The 23,503-nt window shown below is 35.6% G+C and overlaps 1 protein-coding gene across 2 annotated transcripts in view; it reads right to left on the bottom strand.

Annotated features, from left to right (window-relative positions):
* LOC105481070 (protein kinase cGMP-dependent 1) overlaps positions 1 to 23,503 on the bottom strand; it is a 1,243,906-nt gene that overhangs the window by 1,142,777 nt on the left and 77,626 nt on the right. For both annotated transcript variants that reach the window (XM_011740360.2, XM_011740371.2), the window contains exon 2: positions 14,605 to 14,771. In XM_011740360.2, coding sequence (XP_011738662.1) covers positions 14,605 to 14,771 — 167 coding nt within the window. The remainder of the gene's footprint in view (positions 1 to 14,604; positions 14,772 to 23,503) is intronic.

The raw sequence follows: 23,503 nt of genomic DNA, 5'->3' as shown, positions 1-23,503 counted from the left end.
TTGACCTTTAGTTGCTTAGGAAAGTGAAACAAATATGGCAAAAATGTCCCCTAGAATCCATTCTGTCCTTCATTTCAATAAAGAAATCCCCACAAATTTTTTACTGGACAAATTGCTGTCTTTGTCGAGGTTACTTTTTCTAGCCTTTCCGTAACTAAGTACTAGACAGGAAGATGAAGGCAGGTGAAGTGTGCAACTTAGAGCATGAAGCTATCTGCCCTGTCATTTCTCTTTCTTCCCTTCCCATAGGAGAGAATATCAACAAGGTAATGATCCAGCTTCAACCATGTAGAAAAGGACAACAGCTAGGTGACGCCAGAGCAAACAAGATGAAATCAACCTGGGTGCCTGAATGACTACAAGGGGTAGACCTGCTCCACCAGCCTCCTCCACTCACTTCTAAGGTATTGCACAATAGAGAAAGAAACCTAAATCTTATTTGAATCATTATATTTTGAGAGCTCTTTGTTACCACAATTTAGCCAATCCCTGAGACAATAAATAAGCACACAATTATTACTGTACCCTAGTTATTCCCTGAGAGTCTTGCTTGTCAATTAGTCTTCTCAATTTCTGTAAAAGGCCACTCCATTATTCCAATTGTTTAGGCCAAAAACTTGGGAGTCATCTTTCACTCCTCACTGTATCTCACATACCATTTCCAGTCCAATCCATTAGCAAATACTATTGGCAGAGCTTTCAAAACAGTTCCTAAATTTGACCATTTCTTACCACCTCCATTTTTTTGGATAATGACCTTAGTCCAAGTCATCATTATCTGCCTCTTTGACTATTTAATAGCTTTCTAGCTGATATGTGTGCTTGGTACCAGAGTTTATTCTCCATCGCTGGAAGAAAGTTCCTTATTAGCCACAACTTAGAGCATGGTGCTCTTTTGCTCAAATCCTCCTGTGGATTCCCATCTTGATTTTTTTAAAAAAATAATAAAAGTTCTTAGAATGGGCTACAATGCCATCAGACCTCAGTTATTTAATTGCTTTTGTTGCCCAACTTCCCCATCCCCACCCCTGCAATGACTCACCCCACTCATGCCACACTGGTTTCCATACTGCTTGTTGAACATGCCAATCATAATCCTGACTCAGAGCTTTGCACATTTATTCCCTCTGCATAAAATGCTCTTCTCCTCAGATATCACTACTATCTATTGTCACCTCATTCATGTCTCTGCTCAATGCTCAACTTACAGAAGCCTTCTCTGAGCACCTTACATAACATAGCAATCCCTTCCCCATCCCGCATGTCACATTATCCCCTTGCCATGCTTTGGTTTTCATAGCCATTATTACCTACTGGTTATATATGTGTGTGTGTGTGTGTGTGTGTGTGTGTGTGTACTCACATATTTGTAAAAATAAATTGTGAGCTATCGATTGAGTGTTATAAAATTTAGCTATTTGGTCCCAATTGTCTTGCAGAGAAATGACCACAAGCCTAAAAACCATAAATAAATCATGGGAGTTTATTCCTTGTATTATATCAACACACTATAAATATTTTTTTAAGTTATGTATTTTCCTCATTAAAATATAAGCACCATGTTAATAGAAACTTTGTATTCTGTCTGGAACGATTTTTATGCAAAATAAGCATTTCATGAATTAATAAATTGGAGAAACAAAATGAACGAAACCCAATCTGACCAATGCGCTTATAGAGTGGAACACAGAGGATGTTAGGAACTTCAGAGACAACAGTCCAGCCCAGTCAGAAGGTGTCAAAGCAGGCTTCTTAGAAGAGTCAACTTCTACATCAACTCTGAAGAGCAGTAGTGCTTCAGGGCATGTATGCCAGGGAGAGGAAAATGTACAAGTCACACAGACAAGCGAACATTCAAGGAAATTGAGCCAAAGCTATGAAGTGGTGAGTGCAGAATCTAGTAGGGAAGCAGGGTAGATCAATGGGTAACGGCCACTCTCACGTGCCAGACACAGGACTTGATTTGACATATATTAAGGGACAAATGAGGAAGGAATGACTAAAAAGGTTAGATAATTTCCTCAAGATTACGTAGCTGGTTATATGGCAGAATCAGAATTCAAGTTCATGTCTGCCAAGTTCCAAAACCTAGCTCTCTTCATTTCACTGTAGTCTTCCACCCTAAGGCATCTGAAGTTTTACCATGGGAAGGCATTGGAAAACATTGAGCAGGGGGGTACACATGAACACATTTGTGTTTTTAAAAGATTTTGCTCATGGTCACATAGAGAATGTAGAAAGTCACGTAAAACTAGAGATAAGAAGACCTATAAAAATTGTTGGGAAAATTCGGGCACTATGAAGTCCTCAATTAAAGCAGTAGCACACAGGGACACATGATTTTGATAGCCTGATAGACTGAATAGGATTTGTGCAACAGATTTTTGAAATAATTCATGGGTTTTTAGTGTAGGCAAATGTTAGGGAGAAAAAGAGGTGTCATCCACAAAGTTGGGGAATAAAGTAGGTAATGTACAGAGTATTTTCAAACATTTCAATCTGGTCACATAGCCACTTAATGCATGGATATGTAATAAACTCCTAGGATTTATGTTTTTTAGCCTTGTGGTCATTTCTCTACAAGAAAATTGAACTACATGGCTAAAGTTTATAACATAAAACATACAGAGACAAGAGGCAGAAAGCTAGTTCAGAAGTCTAGTTATGTCAGGAAAAGTCTATACTTTGTAAGAACAGGAAACAGCATGTACTGTTGTAGAAAATACCAAACTATATAATTTGTGTAAAAAACCCTAAAATTAATTACTCATAACAATATAATGCTGTATGTGTTGGAATAAGCTTTTTATCTTCCAATGTTGCTTACCTCATAAGAGCTGTATTTTTAAGAGAAGAAAGAAGAAAATTGTTTTTCCAAAAAAAAGAAGTTAAAAACAGCATTTAAAAAAATTTAACTTACCTCAAGAGAATGCTAATGGTGCTGAAATATCAAAAACAAGCAAAGGTACTAGCAAATGAAAAAGCTCTTTGCAAAATGCATCACAAGAGAAATATGTAGATGTTTCAAACACTTACTTAGCAAGAGAACTTTAAAAGAGACATCCAATCGGTAGCTCACAATGTAGGTTGACATATACACTGAGAGTACTACACTGGGACCACGTATACAATAATGGATTATCTTGTTTAATTTGAAAACAACATGGTATTAGAGAAGCTGTTGTACTGAGACTTCAAAAGATGAAATGTTATATCTTCTAAGACTATTTTAAGTGAAAAATAAGCACAGTATAAAATCATTTCCTCTCTACAAAATCCTAGTTGAATTCAAAGAATATCTGTTTTCCTTTATTCCTTTAGAACTGTAAGTCTAACTACAAAAAAAAATTTCAATGTTCTGCGACACTAACTCAGAATAAGCATTGGGGAATCCAATTCAGTTTCCAAATCTTGAACATCAGAAAGTGTACAAACAGAACCCATAAAATGTATCAAGGATACCTTTCATACTGTAAAATTGAATGGAATTAACACAATAATAAGCACCTCAATGGAATTGACTTGCCTATTGTTGATCTGTATTGGCTATTTGCACTAGATTTAAATGTTAGCTTTTACAGAAATTTTTCTGCTTCTAATTTATCAAGACTATTTAAGAGACATTTCTTCTGTAACACGGTCCTAGATATGTGTGATGTGGAGGAGGAGCATCAATATCTGATATGTTGAACCTTAAACTAATCACATTTTAATTTCTGAAACAAACAACCACCTGGTCATATTAGCCCTCAAGCCATATGGCTGTGGTTCTCAAACTTAGTCTCCAGACTTCTTTATGCTATTAAATATTACTGAAAACCTTAAGAACCTTTTGATTATGTGGGTTACTTCTATGGATGTTTACTCTATTTGATATTAAAATGGAGAAATGTTTCAAGTATTTATTCACTTAAAATAATAATCTATTACATGTTAAATAATACATTTTAATTAAAATTAACTACACGTTTAAAACAAAAATGTTAATACAAAGCAGGCCATTGTTTTACACTTTGGAGAAATCTAATTGATGTCTAGCTTAATAGAAGGCAGCCGTATTCTGTTTCTGTATTCAATCTGCTGCTATATCACACACCATGTGGCCTCTAAAAAGCTTCACTATATATTACTGAGAGAATGAGACAGAAGAAGACAGAAAAGATAGTGCTATTATGAAAAAACTTCTGACCTCAAGGATCCTCTAAAAGTGTCCCTGCTCACATTTTTAGAACTGCTGCTTTAAGATATTAGTTTGTGTAAAATAGGAAGGAATTTTCAGTTTACTAAACATATTTCTCATAAATAATTTTAAAATATTTATGAATATCTATATCTATGAAATGTGTTAAATATCCAAATTTATCATTTCATCTGATGTATGTAAAACAACTACTTTAATTAGAAGAGAACAACTTTCATCAATCTTTCCCCTATGCCTGGTTTATTCAGCAGAACACTACCTCCACACTCTCATCTCTCAATTGAGCTTTCAGGAATATATATCTGAATGTATATCTACTGTCAGAACAGAAATCTTGACTTGTACTCTTAAAGATGAAATATCTCACCTTTTCCCATCTCAGAAAATGGTACTGCCATTCACTTAATTATTTACATAAAAACATACAAGTCATTCCTAATTTCTCTTTCTCTCACACCCACATCGAATCCATACACTGCCAAATGATACCACACTTCTTTCATCACCCACACAGCCATCTTGGCCCAAGCCACCATTATATTTTGCCTAGATTACTGCTATGGCTTCCCAGTGGTATCCCTTTTTCTCCCACTACTCTACAATCCATTTTTCTTCCAAGATTATTAGTGGAATCCATTTTTCTACTCATAAAACATAAATCAGATCATGTCTCATGTCAACTTAAACTCCTCTAACACTCTCTAAATCTCTTAGAAAAGCAGTCTACTTACAGGGCCCTATGTATGACCTTGCCTCTGCCAACCATTCCAACCTGGCCTCATGGTTTCTGTCTCTTTTAACATGTCAAGCTTTTCCTCACCTTACTGCCTTTCTATTGTGTTTACTTCATCTGGAATCCTCTATCCACACTTTCGTTTGATTCTTTCTTGTCATTCAGGTTCAAACTCAAATGCTACCCTCCCAGGGAAGTCTACCCTGATCCCCACAGTCATTGCCTCCATGATCCTCTTTCATCACCCTGTTTTATTTACTTTTCCATAGCACTTATTACCATCTGAAAGTATTTTGCTTATTTCCATACATAGCTTTATCTTTTTCCCCTGCCACTATCACCAGAATATGAGCTCTAGAAGAGAATTGTATATGTGTTGTTCACTGTAATAACCTCGGTGTCCACTGAGACATAGTCATCACCGGGTAGGTATTTCTTGAATGTAACAACTAATAAATTATCAAATGAATTCTAATAAAGGAGAATAAAGATGATATATTGCAAAAGGAAGTTCATTATATACTTTCTTTGCTATTATCTCTCTCTGAGGAATATACAAAGAGTTTCAAATATTCATAGAATATGCTTGTCAAAGTCACACCCTGCTTTATCTCTACCACTCTTTCTGCTTGTAGAAACACACCATCTAAGAGAAGAGGAAAGACCATAGTTTAGTAATGCCTGCTTTGTATAGATGTAACTGGTTACTCAACATGAAGAAAAATTTTCCAAAATATTTTTCCTATTTCATGTGCCTTTGAATACTAGAATTGATGTAATAAATAATTTAAATCCATAGGATTAAATGAAAAGAATTTTCAAGACATTCCATAAAAGTCATCTCAATTTTCTTTGAAGAGGATAGTATGAAAAATGATGCTGAAAAACCATTGTGGTTTCTTTAAAGACTCATTTTTAATTCACTTGGGAGCTTTACCATCAATACCTACAGTTATTGCTATTAATCATGTTTTTCTTGTAAATTTAAATTTAATCATTAATAACATCGTTTACATGCTATACCACCAACCCACTGTTACCTGAAATATTATATAAACTCAGGGAAAAGGCAATGTCATGTAAATTCACATACACATATAGGCACAAAGTATAAACATTTGCATATGCATGTTTCCAAAAAGATGAGTCAATAAAAATCTTTGCACTGGTAATACCTGAGCAAGTTATTACAAATCTTTTTTTTTTTTAACTGGTTTTAAATTGAGGGCATGTACCATCACTGAGTGAACCATCAAGGATCACATAAATCTATATCAGGAATGTTGCTGAACTTATTAAATATTCTAAAACAGGATGAAATGCAATGTAATAGAAAAGTAATGTAAAATAATATTCTGTAAATATGATCTGCATGATTCGAATATAAAGTGTAACATGTAACACTGAATTATGTTCTTCCAGCCATAAAAATTAAAAAAAAAACTTCTTTGATGCATATGTGTGAATGGCTTTAAGTGAAAGTTATTACAATAGGCTATTAATTAAACTCTACAGGAAATAAATGTTCACACCCTTCTTTTTTCCAGTGGGAATAAAAGATCTTTTAAAGAAGCCTGCTTAATTTTAAAAGGAAAATTTTATACACATTGACTTCATTTATGATTTTCTGGGAAGCTTTGGTTTTCCTTAGTAAATATACAATTACATATTTGTGAAATGGAAAATCATCTTCATAAGAGTTTGACAACCTTCACCAGATGCTTTTCCTAATAAAGCTTTGCTATTAATAAATGACTAAGGTAATTTAATTAGCTTTTATATTGAACAGTGTACAGAGTAACTTAACTGTTCTTGTTCAACTACACAGACAGTGAATAGTAAATAGAAAGTAAATACTCTATTTGTGTTCTGTTTTTGTTTCTGTTTTTGTATGAGACAGAATTTCAGTCTCATTGCTCAGGCTGGAATGTAACGGTGTGATCTTGGCTCTCCCCAGCCTCCGCCTCCAAAGTTCAAGAGATTCTCCTGCCTCAGCCTCCTGTGTAGCTGAGATTACTATTTAGGTTTAAAAGCATTTGCAGGTCTGCTTGGTGGATTATTTCTGTAATCCCAAAACTTTGAGAGGCTGAGGCGAGAGAATCACCTCAGGCCAGCAGTTTGAGAACAGCCTGTGTAACATAGTGAGAGCCCATTTCTACAAAAAAATCCAAAAACATAGGTGGGTATGGTGACATGAACCTGTAGTCTTAGCTGCTCAAGAGGCAAAGGCAGGAGGATTGCTTGAACCCAGGAGTTCAAGGTTGCAGTGAGCTATGATCCAGCCGCTGAATTCCAGCATGGGAGACAGAGAGAGACCCTGTCTCAAAACCAATAAAATAACATTTAAAATAAAATAAAAGCATCTGCTCCTATATATTTTTATGAATAACTTATGGGTGTTTTGTGATACATGGAAAAATATCCACTTCAGTAAAGTTGGATGAATTAGACAAATCTTTTATTTTAATTAGATTTGTCTAATTCAATTAGACAAATTGACTAAAATTAGGCTAAAAAATTATACAAATCATTAATGTAACTACATAATAATAATTCCTTGATATTTTAAATACACATAAAGTGTGAATTCTCAGACTGATTTTAATACCATTTTAAGTCATCCACCATAATTCTAAATATCTGTGTACTACTTTTGGAGTCTTAGCACAAAAATATTTTCATTTTATCAGAAAGGAGTTTATAGAAGGACCTAAATATAAAGATCAGATTCAGACTGCAGCTTTCTAAAGCTATAGTAGTTAAATTCAGATGAAGTAGGTGCAACTACAGCCTGTGTTTCTCAAATGTAGAGACATGGGAGAATTCAAGTAAGAACTTCAGAGACCAATTCTGATGTTCTCTGTGGTGGGGGTGGGGTAGACTGTTGCCATGGCAGCCACACCAGTAAGCTCCCCTGCGCTGGGAAGTGGCTCCTATCTGTCCTGCCCTTGGACAGTGTGCCAAAACAATTACTAAACATTCAAGGCTTTCTCATTAGAGGGATGGATATTAAAAGCATTAGTCTATCCAGTTCCACAAAGAAATCATTGAAAATCATGTTAAAGTCCCTGAAGAAATATATCTATGTGTATTTTTAAAATGAACACATAACAATTGTAGATTGTGTGAAGTGTTCAGCATGCAAACTCTTCAACAGTTATGTAATGATGGCTGAAGTAAATTTTACCTCATTAGCAAGAAATCAATGTGTTATTACACCATTGCCAAAAAAGTACTAATCCACATTTTCTTCTCACTTTTTACTTTTTCAGCTCTGCTGTTTTGTTTCTAATTTTTACCAAAAAAAAAAATATATATATACACTTTTAAAATTTCCAATCTGGCATTCCTCAAAATGAAGAATGGAGAGATTGATATCTTAGCAAAATGAGAAAGCAAAGAAATAAAATAAATAACTGGTTGAAGTAAGAATAAGAAGGGAAAAATGTGTACCTTTTTAATGTGACCCATGATTTGCCTTATTAATGTCAGATTGATTTTTTTGAAAAAAAATTGATGGCATTTCAACCATCATCTCAAAACAACTACAGCAATTTTCAAACATTTTAGCTTTCAGGAGACTTCCAAAATAAGAAAAGCCTCTTCCTAGTGTAATAAACTAATTTCCACTAGTAATACCTTAGAAAGAATTTGAGAACTGTACATTAGTAGAACCACAATGAGATAAGGCTATATTTTTAAAAATCTCACAAGGACTTAGTAACCAGATAAGTATTAAGAACATTATCCTTCAAAATATGTCACTTTTTCAATAATGATGTTCTAGAGTAAAACATCTTGTCAATTCTTAACTTGTACAACAAATATCATTACTTTCTAACGGTACATATACACACATTCTTATATATTTTAGCCAAAAATAAAAATAAAATAAAACTGTATTACTCAGCTTAATCACCTACTCCTATTCATCAAATCTGTCACTAAATGACTTGTGATTATTTCCAAATATAAAATCCACTATCACAGGAAAAGAAATTGCTGTCATCAAGTATATTCAAAAGCATATTTACTGTCCCAAAGGACAATTTATAAAGAATTCTTAAAATATATTGAAAAAAGAACATAAAAGCAAAAATGCATGGTTTTTCAGGCCTCCTACTTTGAAAAGTACAACTACTCTTTTGATTATCAATGTACAGATAATCTAAGCTATGAACCTCACATAACTAAGCTATGAAAGTACCTTCACGGACACACACATGCGCGCACACACGCACACACACACACGAGCATGAAAAACACTGGTTAACAGGATTTCTTTAAAAACATACAAAAAGCACAAACCAAGAGGAAGACTGATATATCTGACTACATTAAAATTAATAATTTCTGTTCATCAGACTATGTCACAGAAGAACAGAAATACAAGCCATAGATAGGAGAGATATCTGCAATGCATGTAACTTCGATAAGGATTAAGTTCCAATGTATGTAAAGCCATCCCCCCAACAGTAAAAAAAAAAAAAAAGGAGAGGACAATAACAGACTTTTCATGGAAGAAATACAAATAGTCACAACCTCATTCATACCTAAGAAGATGAAAATTAAGATCACCAGGTACCATTTCCCATCCACCAGATAGGTAAAATTTAAATGTTTGTCAATATAAATTGTCCTGGATGTGAGGGACAATCAGAAAACTTAGGCATAAGTTACAATCAGGTATAATCAGATAAAACTACTTTGGAAAGTAAGTTGGTATTATTTAAAAAATTTGAAGATTCACATACATTAAGACCCAGGAATTCTACTTCTATTTATACACACTAGAGAAATTACTGAACATGTTTACAAGGATTCACCATTAACACTGCTTACACAAGCACAATTTGGGAGAGCAAAATAACAGAAAATGATTCAGGATACCATCAATAGCAGAAAGTATCAATAAATTGGGTTATACAATGGAACATAATACTGAACAAAACAAGTGGTAGAAGAATACATGCAAAATTATTAGATTTATATAAGTAAAAGAACATTCAAAACTAAACATGTACATTACCTATAGGAAAGGATTTACAAGAAGAAACCTTTTGAGGGCTAGGCTCTTATAAGGTGACTTGTAGAGTATTAGTTCACAGATTCACAGACTCAGAGTATTGGAGTTTGTGAAAGATACAGGAGATACATTATGGTTCAGCCACAAGGAACCCCTCCTCAACCCACACAAACTTTCTCTAAGCAGATGCTATGTAGTCACCTCTAGCATGCCTCATGAGATAAGGTTCTTGCCATCACATCAGGCTGCTCATTTCACTCTTGGTCCATTTTTAATTAGCAAAATGTTGATTCTCAAGTTGACTCAATTTAGACTTCACTATAACCTGCATTTCTTCTTTGGCCATCTAGATTTATGCAGAATACTTCCCCATGTGACTGTGTTTTCAGACTTAAAAACAGTTATCCTTTCTTCCTAAATCTGTCCATGAAATATTATCAATTATTTTAAATACATTTTATGCTTCCTCAACTTGCTCAAGTATATTAAAGTCCTTTCTGAAGCAAGGCACCCCAAAATGAACACGATACCCACATGGCATCTAAATATTTCACATCCCTGCCTTTGCCACGGCCTCAATAACTAAAACACATCTTAATATTCACATTTAGTGCTTCAAGACTCTCCTTATTTATGATAACCTCTTATAATCAGGTGTTTTGTTTTGCTTTTATGTAAGTAGTACACAAGCTTTCTCTTTAACAGTAACATTGTAAGCTTGGTCCCATAAAGGAGTTGCAAGAATAACTTTAAGTACATTTGTATTTCAACTGTTCTAAAGATAGCTTTTAGATTAACATGAAAAACTCATAAGGCCAAAAGGCAACATCTGATTGTAAGAATAAAATGACCTGTTTCTCATGTTAAATTTACTGAGAGCTAATCAATATGAAAATGCATTCAATTCCTTCACACTCTCAGGTAGTGTTTTGAATGCCATCTGATATCAAAAGGCTCATTTTTAACATTCAATTTTATACAAAATCCCTCTTTGAATGTCAACATTCATTACATCATTTAATTGTGTAAAGACAGTAAAACATGTTTGGGGAGGGAAAATAGAACTTGTAGTTTGAAGTGGCATAAGTTTACTGTTGATGGTGGTTAGCATGATTCACGTCCACCCTGAATAACAAATAGTGTTGAGCATCAGCATAACAGGCAGACCACATTGTATCAACCAACTTACTGGAAAAGGAAGCAAATCTTTATAAGTGAAGTCTCAGTTCAATACCAATAGAAATAAGAGTCTAGTCTTTTGAGAGTCGATGTGAATAATCACATAACACTTAGAGTTAGTATACAAATGATCCGTTAAAAGAGTCATTTGTGTAATAACTTGAAAGAATTGTTCCTTCTTAAAAAAATAAAATAAAAATGAAACCAGTGAGAAAAACAAAATCAATGCTATTGATTGTAGATAGAAAATAGGGCCTCCAAGGTACATGGTGGAGTTTAATTCTAAACAATAAGGACACAGAGGTGGACCAAGAATTAAGCCAAATCATAGCCATTCTTTCAATAAGAAAAAAGGAACTAAGAAGAGGAATGGATGCCAGATGATCTACAGAGAGGACAGTAAGAAGTTTAATATTCAAAGGATGCAGAGAGGCCTACGAAGTACTTATAGGAAATAACTTGAATTTTTTTCTTTTTGAACTATTGCCGTTCAAGTTTTATTTCTTGCAAATAGTCAGATCATTTTTTAATCTCATGGTTTAAAGCTATGCATCTTTTATGAGCTCCTCAAGCTGGAGTACACATAATAAACATATAACAACAGTACTTCTAATCAGTACTTCAAAAGTTAGCACCGCGTAGTCCTTAGGCATGGGGACTCCATGGCCAAGATGCGTATTTCAACATACTGATTGCCTAGTCCCAAGTTATTAACTTCTCCAGGCATCAGTTTCCCATTTATTAACATGTAGATAACAGAATGCCTATCTCTTAAGGTCATTATGAGAATTAAAATTTTAAGACCTAGAAAGTGACTAAACAGTACCTGGCATATGAGTAACTAACAAAAGTTATTATCATTAATAAGCACCTCATGAAAAAAATTGGCAAGTTCTAGTATTCTATAGGATTGTAGGATGACTACAGATAATGATACTATATTATATACTTCCAAACAGCTACAAGGAGGATATTGAATGTTCCTAACACAAAGAAAATGAAAAATGTTTGAGATGATGGATATGCTAATTACCCTGATGTGGTCACTGTACATTCCATGTATCAAAACATCACCATGTCTACATGACTATTTACAACTATTGTACATCAATTAAATGAATAAAACAAAACAAGTTAATTTAAATTAAATAAAATTTGAAATGCAAAAAGAGAATTGATGATTTCATCAAAAAAGTTTACCTTAAAATAACCAATAGTCAAAGGATACTAAACTGACACTTGCCATTTCAAAAATTAAAATGAAATTTATCTGCTTCCACTATGAAACATCACATAATATGAACAAAACCAATATCTGTAAGCAAATCAATCACTATAATAGGTATAAATTAGACATTTCCAATACTAGAATATTAGGTAAAATTCACCCCCAAATAACACATCAGCAATTATAAATCACTAAATCAGAGTCTGTTTTATTTTGAATGAATGTAGACTGAAGTTTATCTTTATAATAAAAAAGGAAAACAAGAATATAAGGGTATTAACACAAGCTACCTCATAATTAAGGACAACGTCTATCTGTTTAAGAAAATAAATTGTATCCAAATATTCTGTGAGACTCACTAAAATATATTAACATAATTAAAACATAAAACGAGCTTTAAGCAATATAATCTACTTACACTACTGCCTTAAAAAGTTAATTCCAAAACAACGTTGATCCAAACTTGAAATTGAAACTTCTAGGTAGCACTTTTAAGTATCTGAACTCATCTTGCTTGAAAATACATGATAATGTACGCATACTACACCCAGATGACTCTTTCCCAGTCATCCTAATTAATGAAGTCTTACCATATGAGTATTATCTTTGTTAAAACCGTAAGAACCTTTGGCATTTAGGTATGCAATAATACTTGGAACACTGTCCGGGATGAAAACAAAAAAATTTGTAAGGCACATCATTTTATGAAGACCACTTAATTTCACTAAAGAGAGACAGGAAGACTTGGACTGATTTTCCACATAAACTCCCTGGGTGTTTTGCTGAACATGTTGATGGTAAGCAAGTTTGTGGAAGATCCTTTACAGCCTATTCATTCATTGTTTCCATGGTATACTCTTTATAAATATTAATGTTCACAGATAACAAAGAATCTATATCAAAAACATTGCTACCGAAATTTTGAGAAGATTGAACTAATTATACAATGAAACATTTCCTCAATTAAAACTTTTTAAAATTTAAATGATCGTTTTTAAATTTTAAATTATTTTGACATAAGGCTATTAGCACAAGATCTGCTAAAGTTACACTGAGCTGGCTAGAATTACCATTTAGGGAAAGATCGGCATCAGGTTATAAAATTGTAGTCATTTTATTGAGTTTAACTGAAGGCAATCAACAACATTGCAAAAGCTGTGACTCTGAAGGCAATCAACATCATTGCAAAAGCTGTGACTCTGAATATTGATACATTATTTAGAACTCTGTTTTTAAAAGGATAATTAAGATAACATGCTGTTTAGTCAATCCAGCAATAAAAGGAAGATAAAGAAAATGTATTAAAATTATCACGAAGCAATGGGGAAAATATTAGTATACTTACCTGGGGAAGCAATATCATCTATCATGAGTATTTCTATCTTATTTTGTTACATTGGGGTGTGTGTGTGTGTGTGTGTGTGTTTGCATCAAACATCTTTGCTTCCCTCTCTTATCTCCTTATCATGTAGTATAAGATACATTGACTTTGTATCATAGTATTTAAGTATTGTTAACTTCACATCATAGTATTTAAGCTATGGGATAGCAATGAGATGAATAAACATCACCCAAGAACTTTGTGTCTTCTTTTGGGGAAAGGGTTAGTAAATTTGCAGTTGCACACAGGGTTGTTGAATCATGTTAGGTGGAAGTATGACCTTGTTCCTGTCTTTATTTGAAAATTAAATGTGGTTTAAGAAGATATGCACGGGTGCCAAGTTGACAAGGGGTCGATTGACTTGTGATGTTCAATTTTACATGTCAACTTGGATAGGTCACAATACCAGAAAGTTGCTCAAACATTATTCTACTGTAGACGGAAGCAGGAAAACTAGTCACATATTAAAAGTTAAGGGTACAGTTGAAGATGCTTAAATTATTGGACCAAAAATACTTCCAGTGATCTTGAGCTTCTGCTGAAGCTTTGTATGTTAGCTCAGTGACCTGACTGCATGCCGAATATTCAGTGTAATAAACTACCTTTATTTTTTCACATTTTTAACTTTTCCATGTCTGACAAAATAGTGGATTCTCATATTAATATTCTAAACACAAACACTTCACATAATTAGTTAACGACTGTATCTAAGTAGTATTTCAACTTTTCTCAAACTAATTTCTCAATAAAAGAAGGAAAAATTGAATTTTCCATGTAATGCATTGCCATCTGTGTGCAGCTGATAAGATGAAAAGGGAATATTTGAATGTCAGAGGATTGGAGTTACAAACCGTACCTTCCATGACATACACCAGTGATCCCACATCTCCTTCTTTGATGATGCAACTGTCCTTGCCATACTCCACCGGGTACATACAATCCACAATCTCCTGGATCTGTGACAGCTCCAAGTTCTTCATAAAGTCATTATCAAGGATAGCTTCCTTTATAAGATCCTTGGACCTATGGCAAGAGAGGGAAGATTTACTGGCACATCTGACGAGCTCTTTAATAGTTTGTGAGGTTTAGCAGAGCCATACAGTGCTCTGGCACACCACAAATGTATTTTCTTGTTAGGAATCCAATGATTTTCTGGAAGACTGGAGAACAAAGTAGTTCCATGGCAGCAAAAAAGGGCACTAAGAATTTTTTAAAGTACTCTATCATTTAATGAATAAGTGACCTACCAACCAACCAACAAACAAAATCAAACAAGTTCATTTTGCTTTAGACTTTTTCTTGATCACAAAGACTGCCAGAAAACCAATGGATACATACTTTAAATTAAAGTTTGTAATTAATTTAGTTTAAGAATAAATATGAACAAAACCTTAAAACTCCAGAGCAATTGCTATTACTACTGTTTATATTTGTAAAAGAACATGAGGAATGTATTGCCCTATACACGATTACAGAAAAAAATGTTTACTTATTTTTTATGTGCCTCTTCTGCTAGACTTTATGCTCCACATAGGCAGAGATCATTTTAAAATTGTTTTTTTTTTTTACTGTATGCCCAGTGTCTACTAAGATGCCAGTCATTTATAAATAGTATTTAAAAAAACACCAACCCAACAGCTTTATGTGCGAAGACTGGTGAATATAATGTTACTTTCAGTAAATGGTGGGAGATAATACTGCTCAAGTAATATTTTGGATTAAAAAAGATAAGACTTGGACTCCTACTTAGCTGTTTGAAACAACTGGTAGAAATGCAACAGTTCTTTATACATGTCCCATGCTTTTATAGAGAATATTTCTTTCCTCAAGCAGCTTAGACTGAGGTAACCAGGCAAATAAACTCTATTGAACAAGATGTTTGAAGTGCAACACGTTTTAGGTATGGGATTCAATACAGGTAGTCAGTAGGAAACATATTCATAAATTTTGTAATTGGAATTCAGCAGTTAATGAGAAAGTTTTAGCAGAACTTAAAACATTGGGATATTTATTTGCTCAGATAAGAAGTTCCAAATGACTTTCTAAGAATGCAAAAATCAAAGAGGAAGAGACATTAAGAAATGTTTTATCAGGAGGACAATCAGAGCACTATCAGAGAAGTCAGAAGCCGGATAAGATGAAAGCAAAGACCTTAGCAATCCAGAGAGGAGACAGCACATTTAGAATGTCATATTAAAAGTCTTAATTTTAAAAAAATTAAACACAAACTGACCTTTGTCCTCACTTGCTTAGCAAGTGGCTTCCAGGGAAATGACCTGCAGTAGTGAATACCGACTAAAGCATTAGTCTTCTCTCCCCATGTCTGGGAGGCTTTTCATCTAGACCTCAGTCTAACTAGCCTAGCCTTCACCATTATGTTTTGTAATAATTCAGTTTTAAGTAGTGCAAAGATAAACATAAAAATAAAAACAATTGAAATTTCATCACTATGAAGAATAATCCTAGAATGGAATGTTACGCTACCATTAAAATTATGTTTATGAGGAGTGTTAATGACATGGAGGAAATTCTTCTATTATTTTTAAGTGAAAATGCAGGATACAAAATTGATTTTAGAGTAAGAATGTATGTGCCTATTAAAATGTAAAAAAAAAACACACACACACAAAACAAAACATAGGTTTTGAAGAGGCATATATTTGGGTTTCAACCCTAGCCCTGACACCTCAAAAATTTTCAGTGGGTTGTCTTACGTTTTTTTCTGAATTTCCATGTTATCATCTACAAAACGATATTTTAAAAATACCAGCTTAATAGGTTTATATGTGAAGATCAAAGAATAAAATGTTACTTTCAGTAAATGGTAGGGGATAAAGGTTGTAGCAGTATTAATTGCAGTATTATCTTCACCCCTCCTTATAATTACCTTCACCACTCTTGGTCTGAAGAATAGCAATGGCACCTTCATACCACTTCTTCATATTGACTCCTGAGATCTACTGTTCTGGTATTATTTTTCCAAGAATCTGAACTTATTTGGTACTCAGGAAATTAATCTTGGTCAAATTGTATTACATTTTCTCTTTCCTAATTTTTTTTTTTTTTTTTTTTGTCAGAGAGTGAGGCCATTTGATGGGATCATAGTTTCTTGCACAATAAAAACTAATCAAGAACCACAACTTGTTCAGCTACATACAGATGGTATATTATCCTTTGTGAAGTACTAAGAGTGCCCTATAAAGATTTAAGTCCTAGAAATGCAGCAAGATTAAAAATGAAGCCCTCTTCTAAGAACATAATTATAATTAGCACCATCCAAATATGATTGAAGTCGCTTTCTTCCCTCTCATAAATAGGAGTATTAACCTGTTTGATGAAGATATTACAAAAGATTAAACAATGAGCCCTACACAATTCCTTAGAATTATCCAAACTTTCCAACTGTTTATCACTGACTGTAGAGTGTGGGATGGGAAGGACGGGATTTCAGGATGTTTTTGTTTCTCAAATTGTATTCTGGATAGAGAACATTTAATTTCAGGTCTCTGAAGAAACAAACTGGAAACTTCCATATAGGCTGTTGTGTCTCTTTAAAGGAAACTAATCAATATAGGACCACATCTTACTATTTACACCTTCATACAGGTATTGCCAAATAGCATTGTTTCTGAATTGTCACAAATAATTTGTCTCTGATCTCACAGCAAGATAGATACCTTGTGCTTCTGTGTAGTGCAACCCCAAAAATGTTCTTATCAGAGAATAATACTCAAAACCCTGTCTTTTCATGTAATTTTCTTTTAAGTCCTTTCCTACTGAGGACTGAAAACCTTAGGTCAACTCTCATTAGTCTTTACTTTCTCTGACATTATAGACTATAATTAATCAGGGCCTCCATCTCACTCTTCTTTGAATCCTTTTCTTTCCCCAAAGAAATGGTCTAAGACACTCACTGTAACTAAGATATAATGCATATAAAAATCAGTGAGTTGAGCTGTGTTATTAGTATGGGAGTTAGGGAAAGCTGATATCACAAGTTACAGAAGGTAGCCATCTGCTTAACCCAGAGTATATATTTTAACAATATTTTGAAATAATTCAGCAGCCTGACCTGGGAGGTATAAGAAGCAACCACAAAGATCATGATTTTTTAAAATCTTTACTATCTGCCTTTGTGTATAAATAATTTATTTTTTTAAATCTTTTTCTTTCATGCCCAAAAGGTGTGGCTTTTTAAATCTAAACACCCATAAACGTGACTTGACTAATTTGAGCTAGCCCTATTCCTTTGTCATCATTGGATTGTCAGTCTCTGAAATATTAGCTATATATAAAATGATATGCTGGTATGCTGGCTGGCTGGCTGGGTTGGAGAAAAGCGGGGGAAGCTATGGTATGTAGCATTTGCCAATTTCCATGGTGTAAATACTCCCACCATGGCCAATTTCAAGCTTTCATGCAAAATCAACCTGGAGCCAGTGCAAGTTGGCTCCAGCACAATACTGGATATAGAGTATTTTTCTAACACCCTAAGAATTTAGTGTAACTTAATTTATAAATTCTGAAACCAACATGATAATCCTTTCTTTCCTTAAAAAATCTCATGGGGTGGTATAATATCCCCAGATAATTTAACGCCAGGATTAGCAATAGTTCTTCCAAACGTTCAATGTTAGAAAAATAAATTGGAAAATCCATTTCCCCATTTACTTATTACAGAGAAAATTTCTGAATATAAAGAAAAAATACTTGATAGAAATTGTCTTTCTACACAATCTTAGTTAAAAATGGACAATTTTAGAGTATAGGAAAACATACACCTACTTTTCAAATAAGGGAGCCAGCACTATTCACTGTTAATGAACACTCCCCCACTAGTTTTTCTTAAGCTAATAAAAGGATATTCTACATAATGGTTACCATACAGTAGGCTAGCAATATGTAAGTGGCAGTAGGGTTACTTCAAGGAGGAGGGAAGGCTAGTTCAGATTAAGTGGTCAGGAAGGCCTCTCTGAAATAAAGATTATATGACAATGAGATCCAACCATTTTCTTCTCTATTGCAATGATTATGAGGAAAATCATTCTAAGTAGAAGTAAAAACAAGGACAAAGGTGAAGAGTTTGGAATCACCTTGATACATTCAAGGATCAGAAAGTAGACCTGTATGGTTGAAGCATACACTGAGAAAGAAGGAATGGGATGGGAGAATAAGATCATTGAGGTAGGCAGGGGATGGGTTTCATAGGACCTTGAAGACTACAATAAAGAGTTTTATTTTTGGGGGCGGAGCAAGATGGCCGAATAGGAACAGCTCCAGTCTCCAACTCCCAGCGCGAGCAACACAGAAGACCTGTGATTTCTGCATTTTCAACTGAGGTACTGGGTTCATCTCACTGGGGAGTGCCGGACGATGGGTGCTGGTAGCTGCTGCAGCCCGACCAGCGAGAGCTGAAGCAGGGCGAGGCATTGCCTCACCTGGGAAGCACAAGGGGGAAGGGAATCCCTTTTCCTAGCCAGGGGAACTGAGACACACAACACCTGGAAAATCGGGTAACTCCCACCCCAATACTGCGCTTTAAGCAAACAGGCACACCAGGAGATCATATCCCACACCGGCCGGGAGGGTCCCACACCCACGGAGCCTCCCTCATTGCTAGCACAGCAGTCTGTGATCTACCGGCAAGGCAGCAGCGAGGCTGGGGGAGGGGCGCCCGCCATTGCTGAGGCTTAAGTAGGTAAACAAAGCTGCTGGGAAGCTCGAACTGGGTGGAGCTCACAGCAGCTCAAGGAAACCTGCCTGTCTCTGTAGACTCCACCTCTGGGGACAGGGCAATAACAAACACAGCCAAAACCTCTGCAGACGCAAACGACTCTGTCTGACAGCTTTGAAGAGAGCAGTGGATCTCCCAACACGGAGGTTGAGATCTGAGAAGGGACAGACTCCCTGCTCAAGTGGGTCCCTGACCCCTGAGTAGCCTAACTGGGAGACATCCCCCACTAGGGGCAGTCTGACACCCCACACCTCACAGGGTGGAGTACACCCCTGAGAGGAAGCTTCCAAAGCAAGAATCAGACAGGTACACTCGCTGTTCAGAAATATTCTATCTTCTGCAGCCTCTGCTGCTGATACCCAGGCAAACAGGGTCTGGAGTGGACCTCAAGCAATCTCCAACAGACCTACAGCTGAGGGTCCTGACTGTTAGAAGGAAAACTATCAAACAGGAAGGACACCTACACCAAAACCCCATCAGTACATCACCATCATCAAAGACCAGAGGCAGATAAAACCACAAAGATGGGGAAAAAGCAGGGCAGAAAAGCTGGAAATTCAAAAAATAAGAGCGCATCTCCCCCGGCAAAGGAGCGCAGCTCATCGCCAGCAACGGATCAAAGCTGGACGGAGAATGACTTTGACGAGATGAGAGAAGAAGGCTTCAGTCCATCAAATTCCTCAGAGCTAAAGGAGGAATTACATACCCAGTGCAAAGAAACTAAAAATCTTGAAAAAAAAAGTGGAAGAATTGATGGCTAGAGTAATTAATGCAGAGAAGGTCCTAAACGAAATGAAAGAGATGAAAACCATGACACGAGAAATACGTGACAAATGCACAAGCTTCAGTAACCGACTCGATCAACTAGAAGAAAGAGTATCTGCGATTGAGGATCAAATGAATGAAATGAAGCGAGAAGAGAAACCAAAAGAAAAAAGAAGAAAAAGAAATGAACAAAGCCTGCAAGAAGTATGGGATTATGTAAAAAGACCAAATCTACATCTGATTGGGGTGCCTGAAAGTGAGGGGGAAAATGGAACCAAGTTGGAAAACACTCTTCAGGATATCATCCAGGAGAACTTCCCCAACCTAGTAGGGCAGGCCAACATTCAAATCCAGGAAATACAGAGAACGCCACAAAGATACTCCTCGAGAAGAGCAACTCCAAGACACATAATTGCCAGATTCACCAAAGTTGAAATGAAGGAAAAAATCTTAAGGGCAGCCAGAGAGAAAGGTCGGGTTACCCACAAAGGGAAGCCCATCAGACTAACAGCAGATCTCTCGGCAGAAACTCTCCAAGCCAGAAGAGAGTGGGGGCCAATATTCAACATTCTTAAAGAAATGAATTTTCAACCCAGAATTTCATATCCAGCCAAACTAAGTTTCATAAGTGAAGGAGAAATAAAATCCTTTACAGATAAGCAAATGCTTAGAGATTCTGTCACCACTAGGCCTGCCTTACAAGAGACCCTGAAGGAAGCACTAAACATGGAAAGGAACAACCGGTACCAGCCATTGCAAAAACATGCCAAAATGTAAAGACCATCGAGGCTAGGAAGAAACTGCATCAACTAACAAGCAAAATAACCAGTTAATATCATAATGGCAGGATCAAGTTCACACATAACAATCTTAACCTTAAATGTAAATGGACTAAATGCTCCAATTAAAAGACACAGACTGGCAAACTGGATAAAGAGTCAAGACCCATCAGTCTGCTGTATTCAGGAAACCCATCTCACACGCAGAGACATACATAGGCTCAAAATAAAGGGATGGAGGAAGATTTACCAAGCAAATGGAGAACAAAAAAAAGCAGGGGTTGCAATACTAGTCTCTGATAAAACAGACTTTAAACCATCAAAGATCAAAAGAGACAAAGAAGGCCATTACATAATGGTAAAGGGATCAATTCAACAGGAAGAGCTAACTATCCTAAATATATATGCACCCAATACAGGAGCACCCAGATTCATAAAGCAAGTCCTTAGAGACTTACAAAGAGACTTGGACTCCCATACAATAATAATGGGAGACTTCAACACTCCACTGTCAACATTAGACAGATCAACGAGACAGAAAGTTAACAAGGATATCCAGGAATTGAACTCATCTCTGCAGCAAGCAGACCTAATAGACATCTATAGAACTCTCCACCCCAAATCAACAGAATATACATTCTTCTCAGCACCACATCATACTTACTCCAAAATCGACCACGTAATTGGAAGTAAAGCACTCCTCAGCAAATGTACAAGAACAGAAATTATAACAAACTGTCTCTCAGACCACAGTGCAATCAAACTAGAACTCAGGATTAAGAAACTCAATCAAAACCGCTCAACTACATGGAAACTGAACAACCTGCTCCTGAATGACCACTGGGTACATAACGAAATGAAGGCAGAAATAAAGATGTTCTTTGAAACCAATGAGAACAAAGATACAACATACCAGAATCTCTGGGACACATTTAAAGCAGTGTGTAGAGGGAAATTTATAGCACTAAATGCCCACAAGAGAAAGCAGGAAAGATCTAAAATTCACACTCTAACATCACAATTAAAAGAACTAGAGAAGCAAGAGCAAACACATTTGAAAGCTAGCAGAAGGCTAGAAATAACTAAGATCAGAGCAGAACTGAAGGAGATAGAGACACAAAAAACCCTCCAAAAAAACCAATGAATCCAGGAGTTGGTTTTTTGAAAAGATCAACAAAATTGACAGACCACTAGCAAGACTAATAAAGAAGAAAAGAGAGAAGAATCAAATCGATGCAATTAAAAATGATAAAGGGGATATCACCACCGACCCCACAGAAATACAAACTACCATCAGAGAATACTATAAACACCTCTACGCAAACAAACTGGAAAATCTAGAAGAAATGGATAATTTCCTGGACACTTACACTCTTCCAAGACTAAACCAGGAAGAAGTTGAATCCCTGAATAGACCAATAGCAGACTCTGAAACTGAGGCAATAATTAACAGCCTACCAAACAAAAAAGTCCAGGACCAGATGGATTCACAGCTGAATTCTACCAGAGGTACAAGGAGGAGTTGGTACCATTCCTTCTGAAACTATTCCAATCAATAGAAAAAGAGGGAATCCTCCCTAACTCATTTTATGAGGCCAACATCATCCTGATACCAAAGCCTGGCAGAGACACAACAAAAAAAGAGAATTTTAGACCAATATCCCTGATGAACATCGATGCAAAAATCCTCAATAAAATACTGGCAAACCGGATTCAGCAACACATCAAAAAGCTTATCCACCATGATCAAGTGGGCTTCATCCCTGGGATGCAAGGCTGGTTCAACATTCGCAAATCAATAAACATAATCCAACATATAAACAGAACCAAAGACAAGAACCACATGATTATCTCAATAGATGCAGAAAAGGCTTTTGACAAAATTCAACAGCCCTTCATGCTAAAAACGCTCAATAAATTCGGTATTGATGGAACGTACCTCAAAAAAATAAGAGCTATTTATGACAAACCCACAGCCAATATCATACTGAATGGGCAAAAACTGGAAAAATTCCCTTTGAAAACTGGCACAAGACAGGGATGCCCTCTCTCACCACTCCTATTCAACATAGTGTTGGAAGTTCTGGCTAGGGCAATTAGGCAAGAGAAAGAAATCAAGGGTATTCAGTTAGGAAAAGAAGAAGTCAAACTGTCCCTGTTTGCAGATGACATGATTGTATATTTAGAAAACCCCATTGTCTCAGCCCAAAATCTCCTTAAGCTGATAAGCAACTTCAGCAAAGTCTCAGGATACAAAATTAATGTGCAAAAATCACAAGCATTCTTATACACCAGTAACAGACAAACAGAGAGCCAAATCAGGAATGAACTTCCATTCACAATTGCTTCAAAGAGAATCAAATACCTAGGAATCCAACTTACAAGGGATGTAAAGGACCTCTTCAAGGAGAACTACAAACCACTGCTCAGTGAAATAAAAGAGGACACAAACAAATGGAAGAACATACCATGCTCAT

Source organism: Macaca nemestrina, chromosome 9 (assembly GCF_043159975.1).
Source record: "Macaca nemestrina isolate mMacNem1 chromosome 9, mMacNem.hap1, whole genome shotgun sequence".
NCBI lineage: Eukaryota > Metazoa > Chordata > Mammalia > Primates > Cercopithecidae > Macaca > Macaca nemestrina.
The sequence above is the reverse complement of the archived record's forward strand: the minus strand, read 5'-3'. Positions and strand labels throughout refer to the sequence as shown.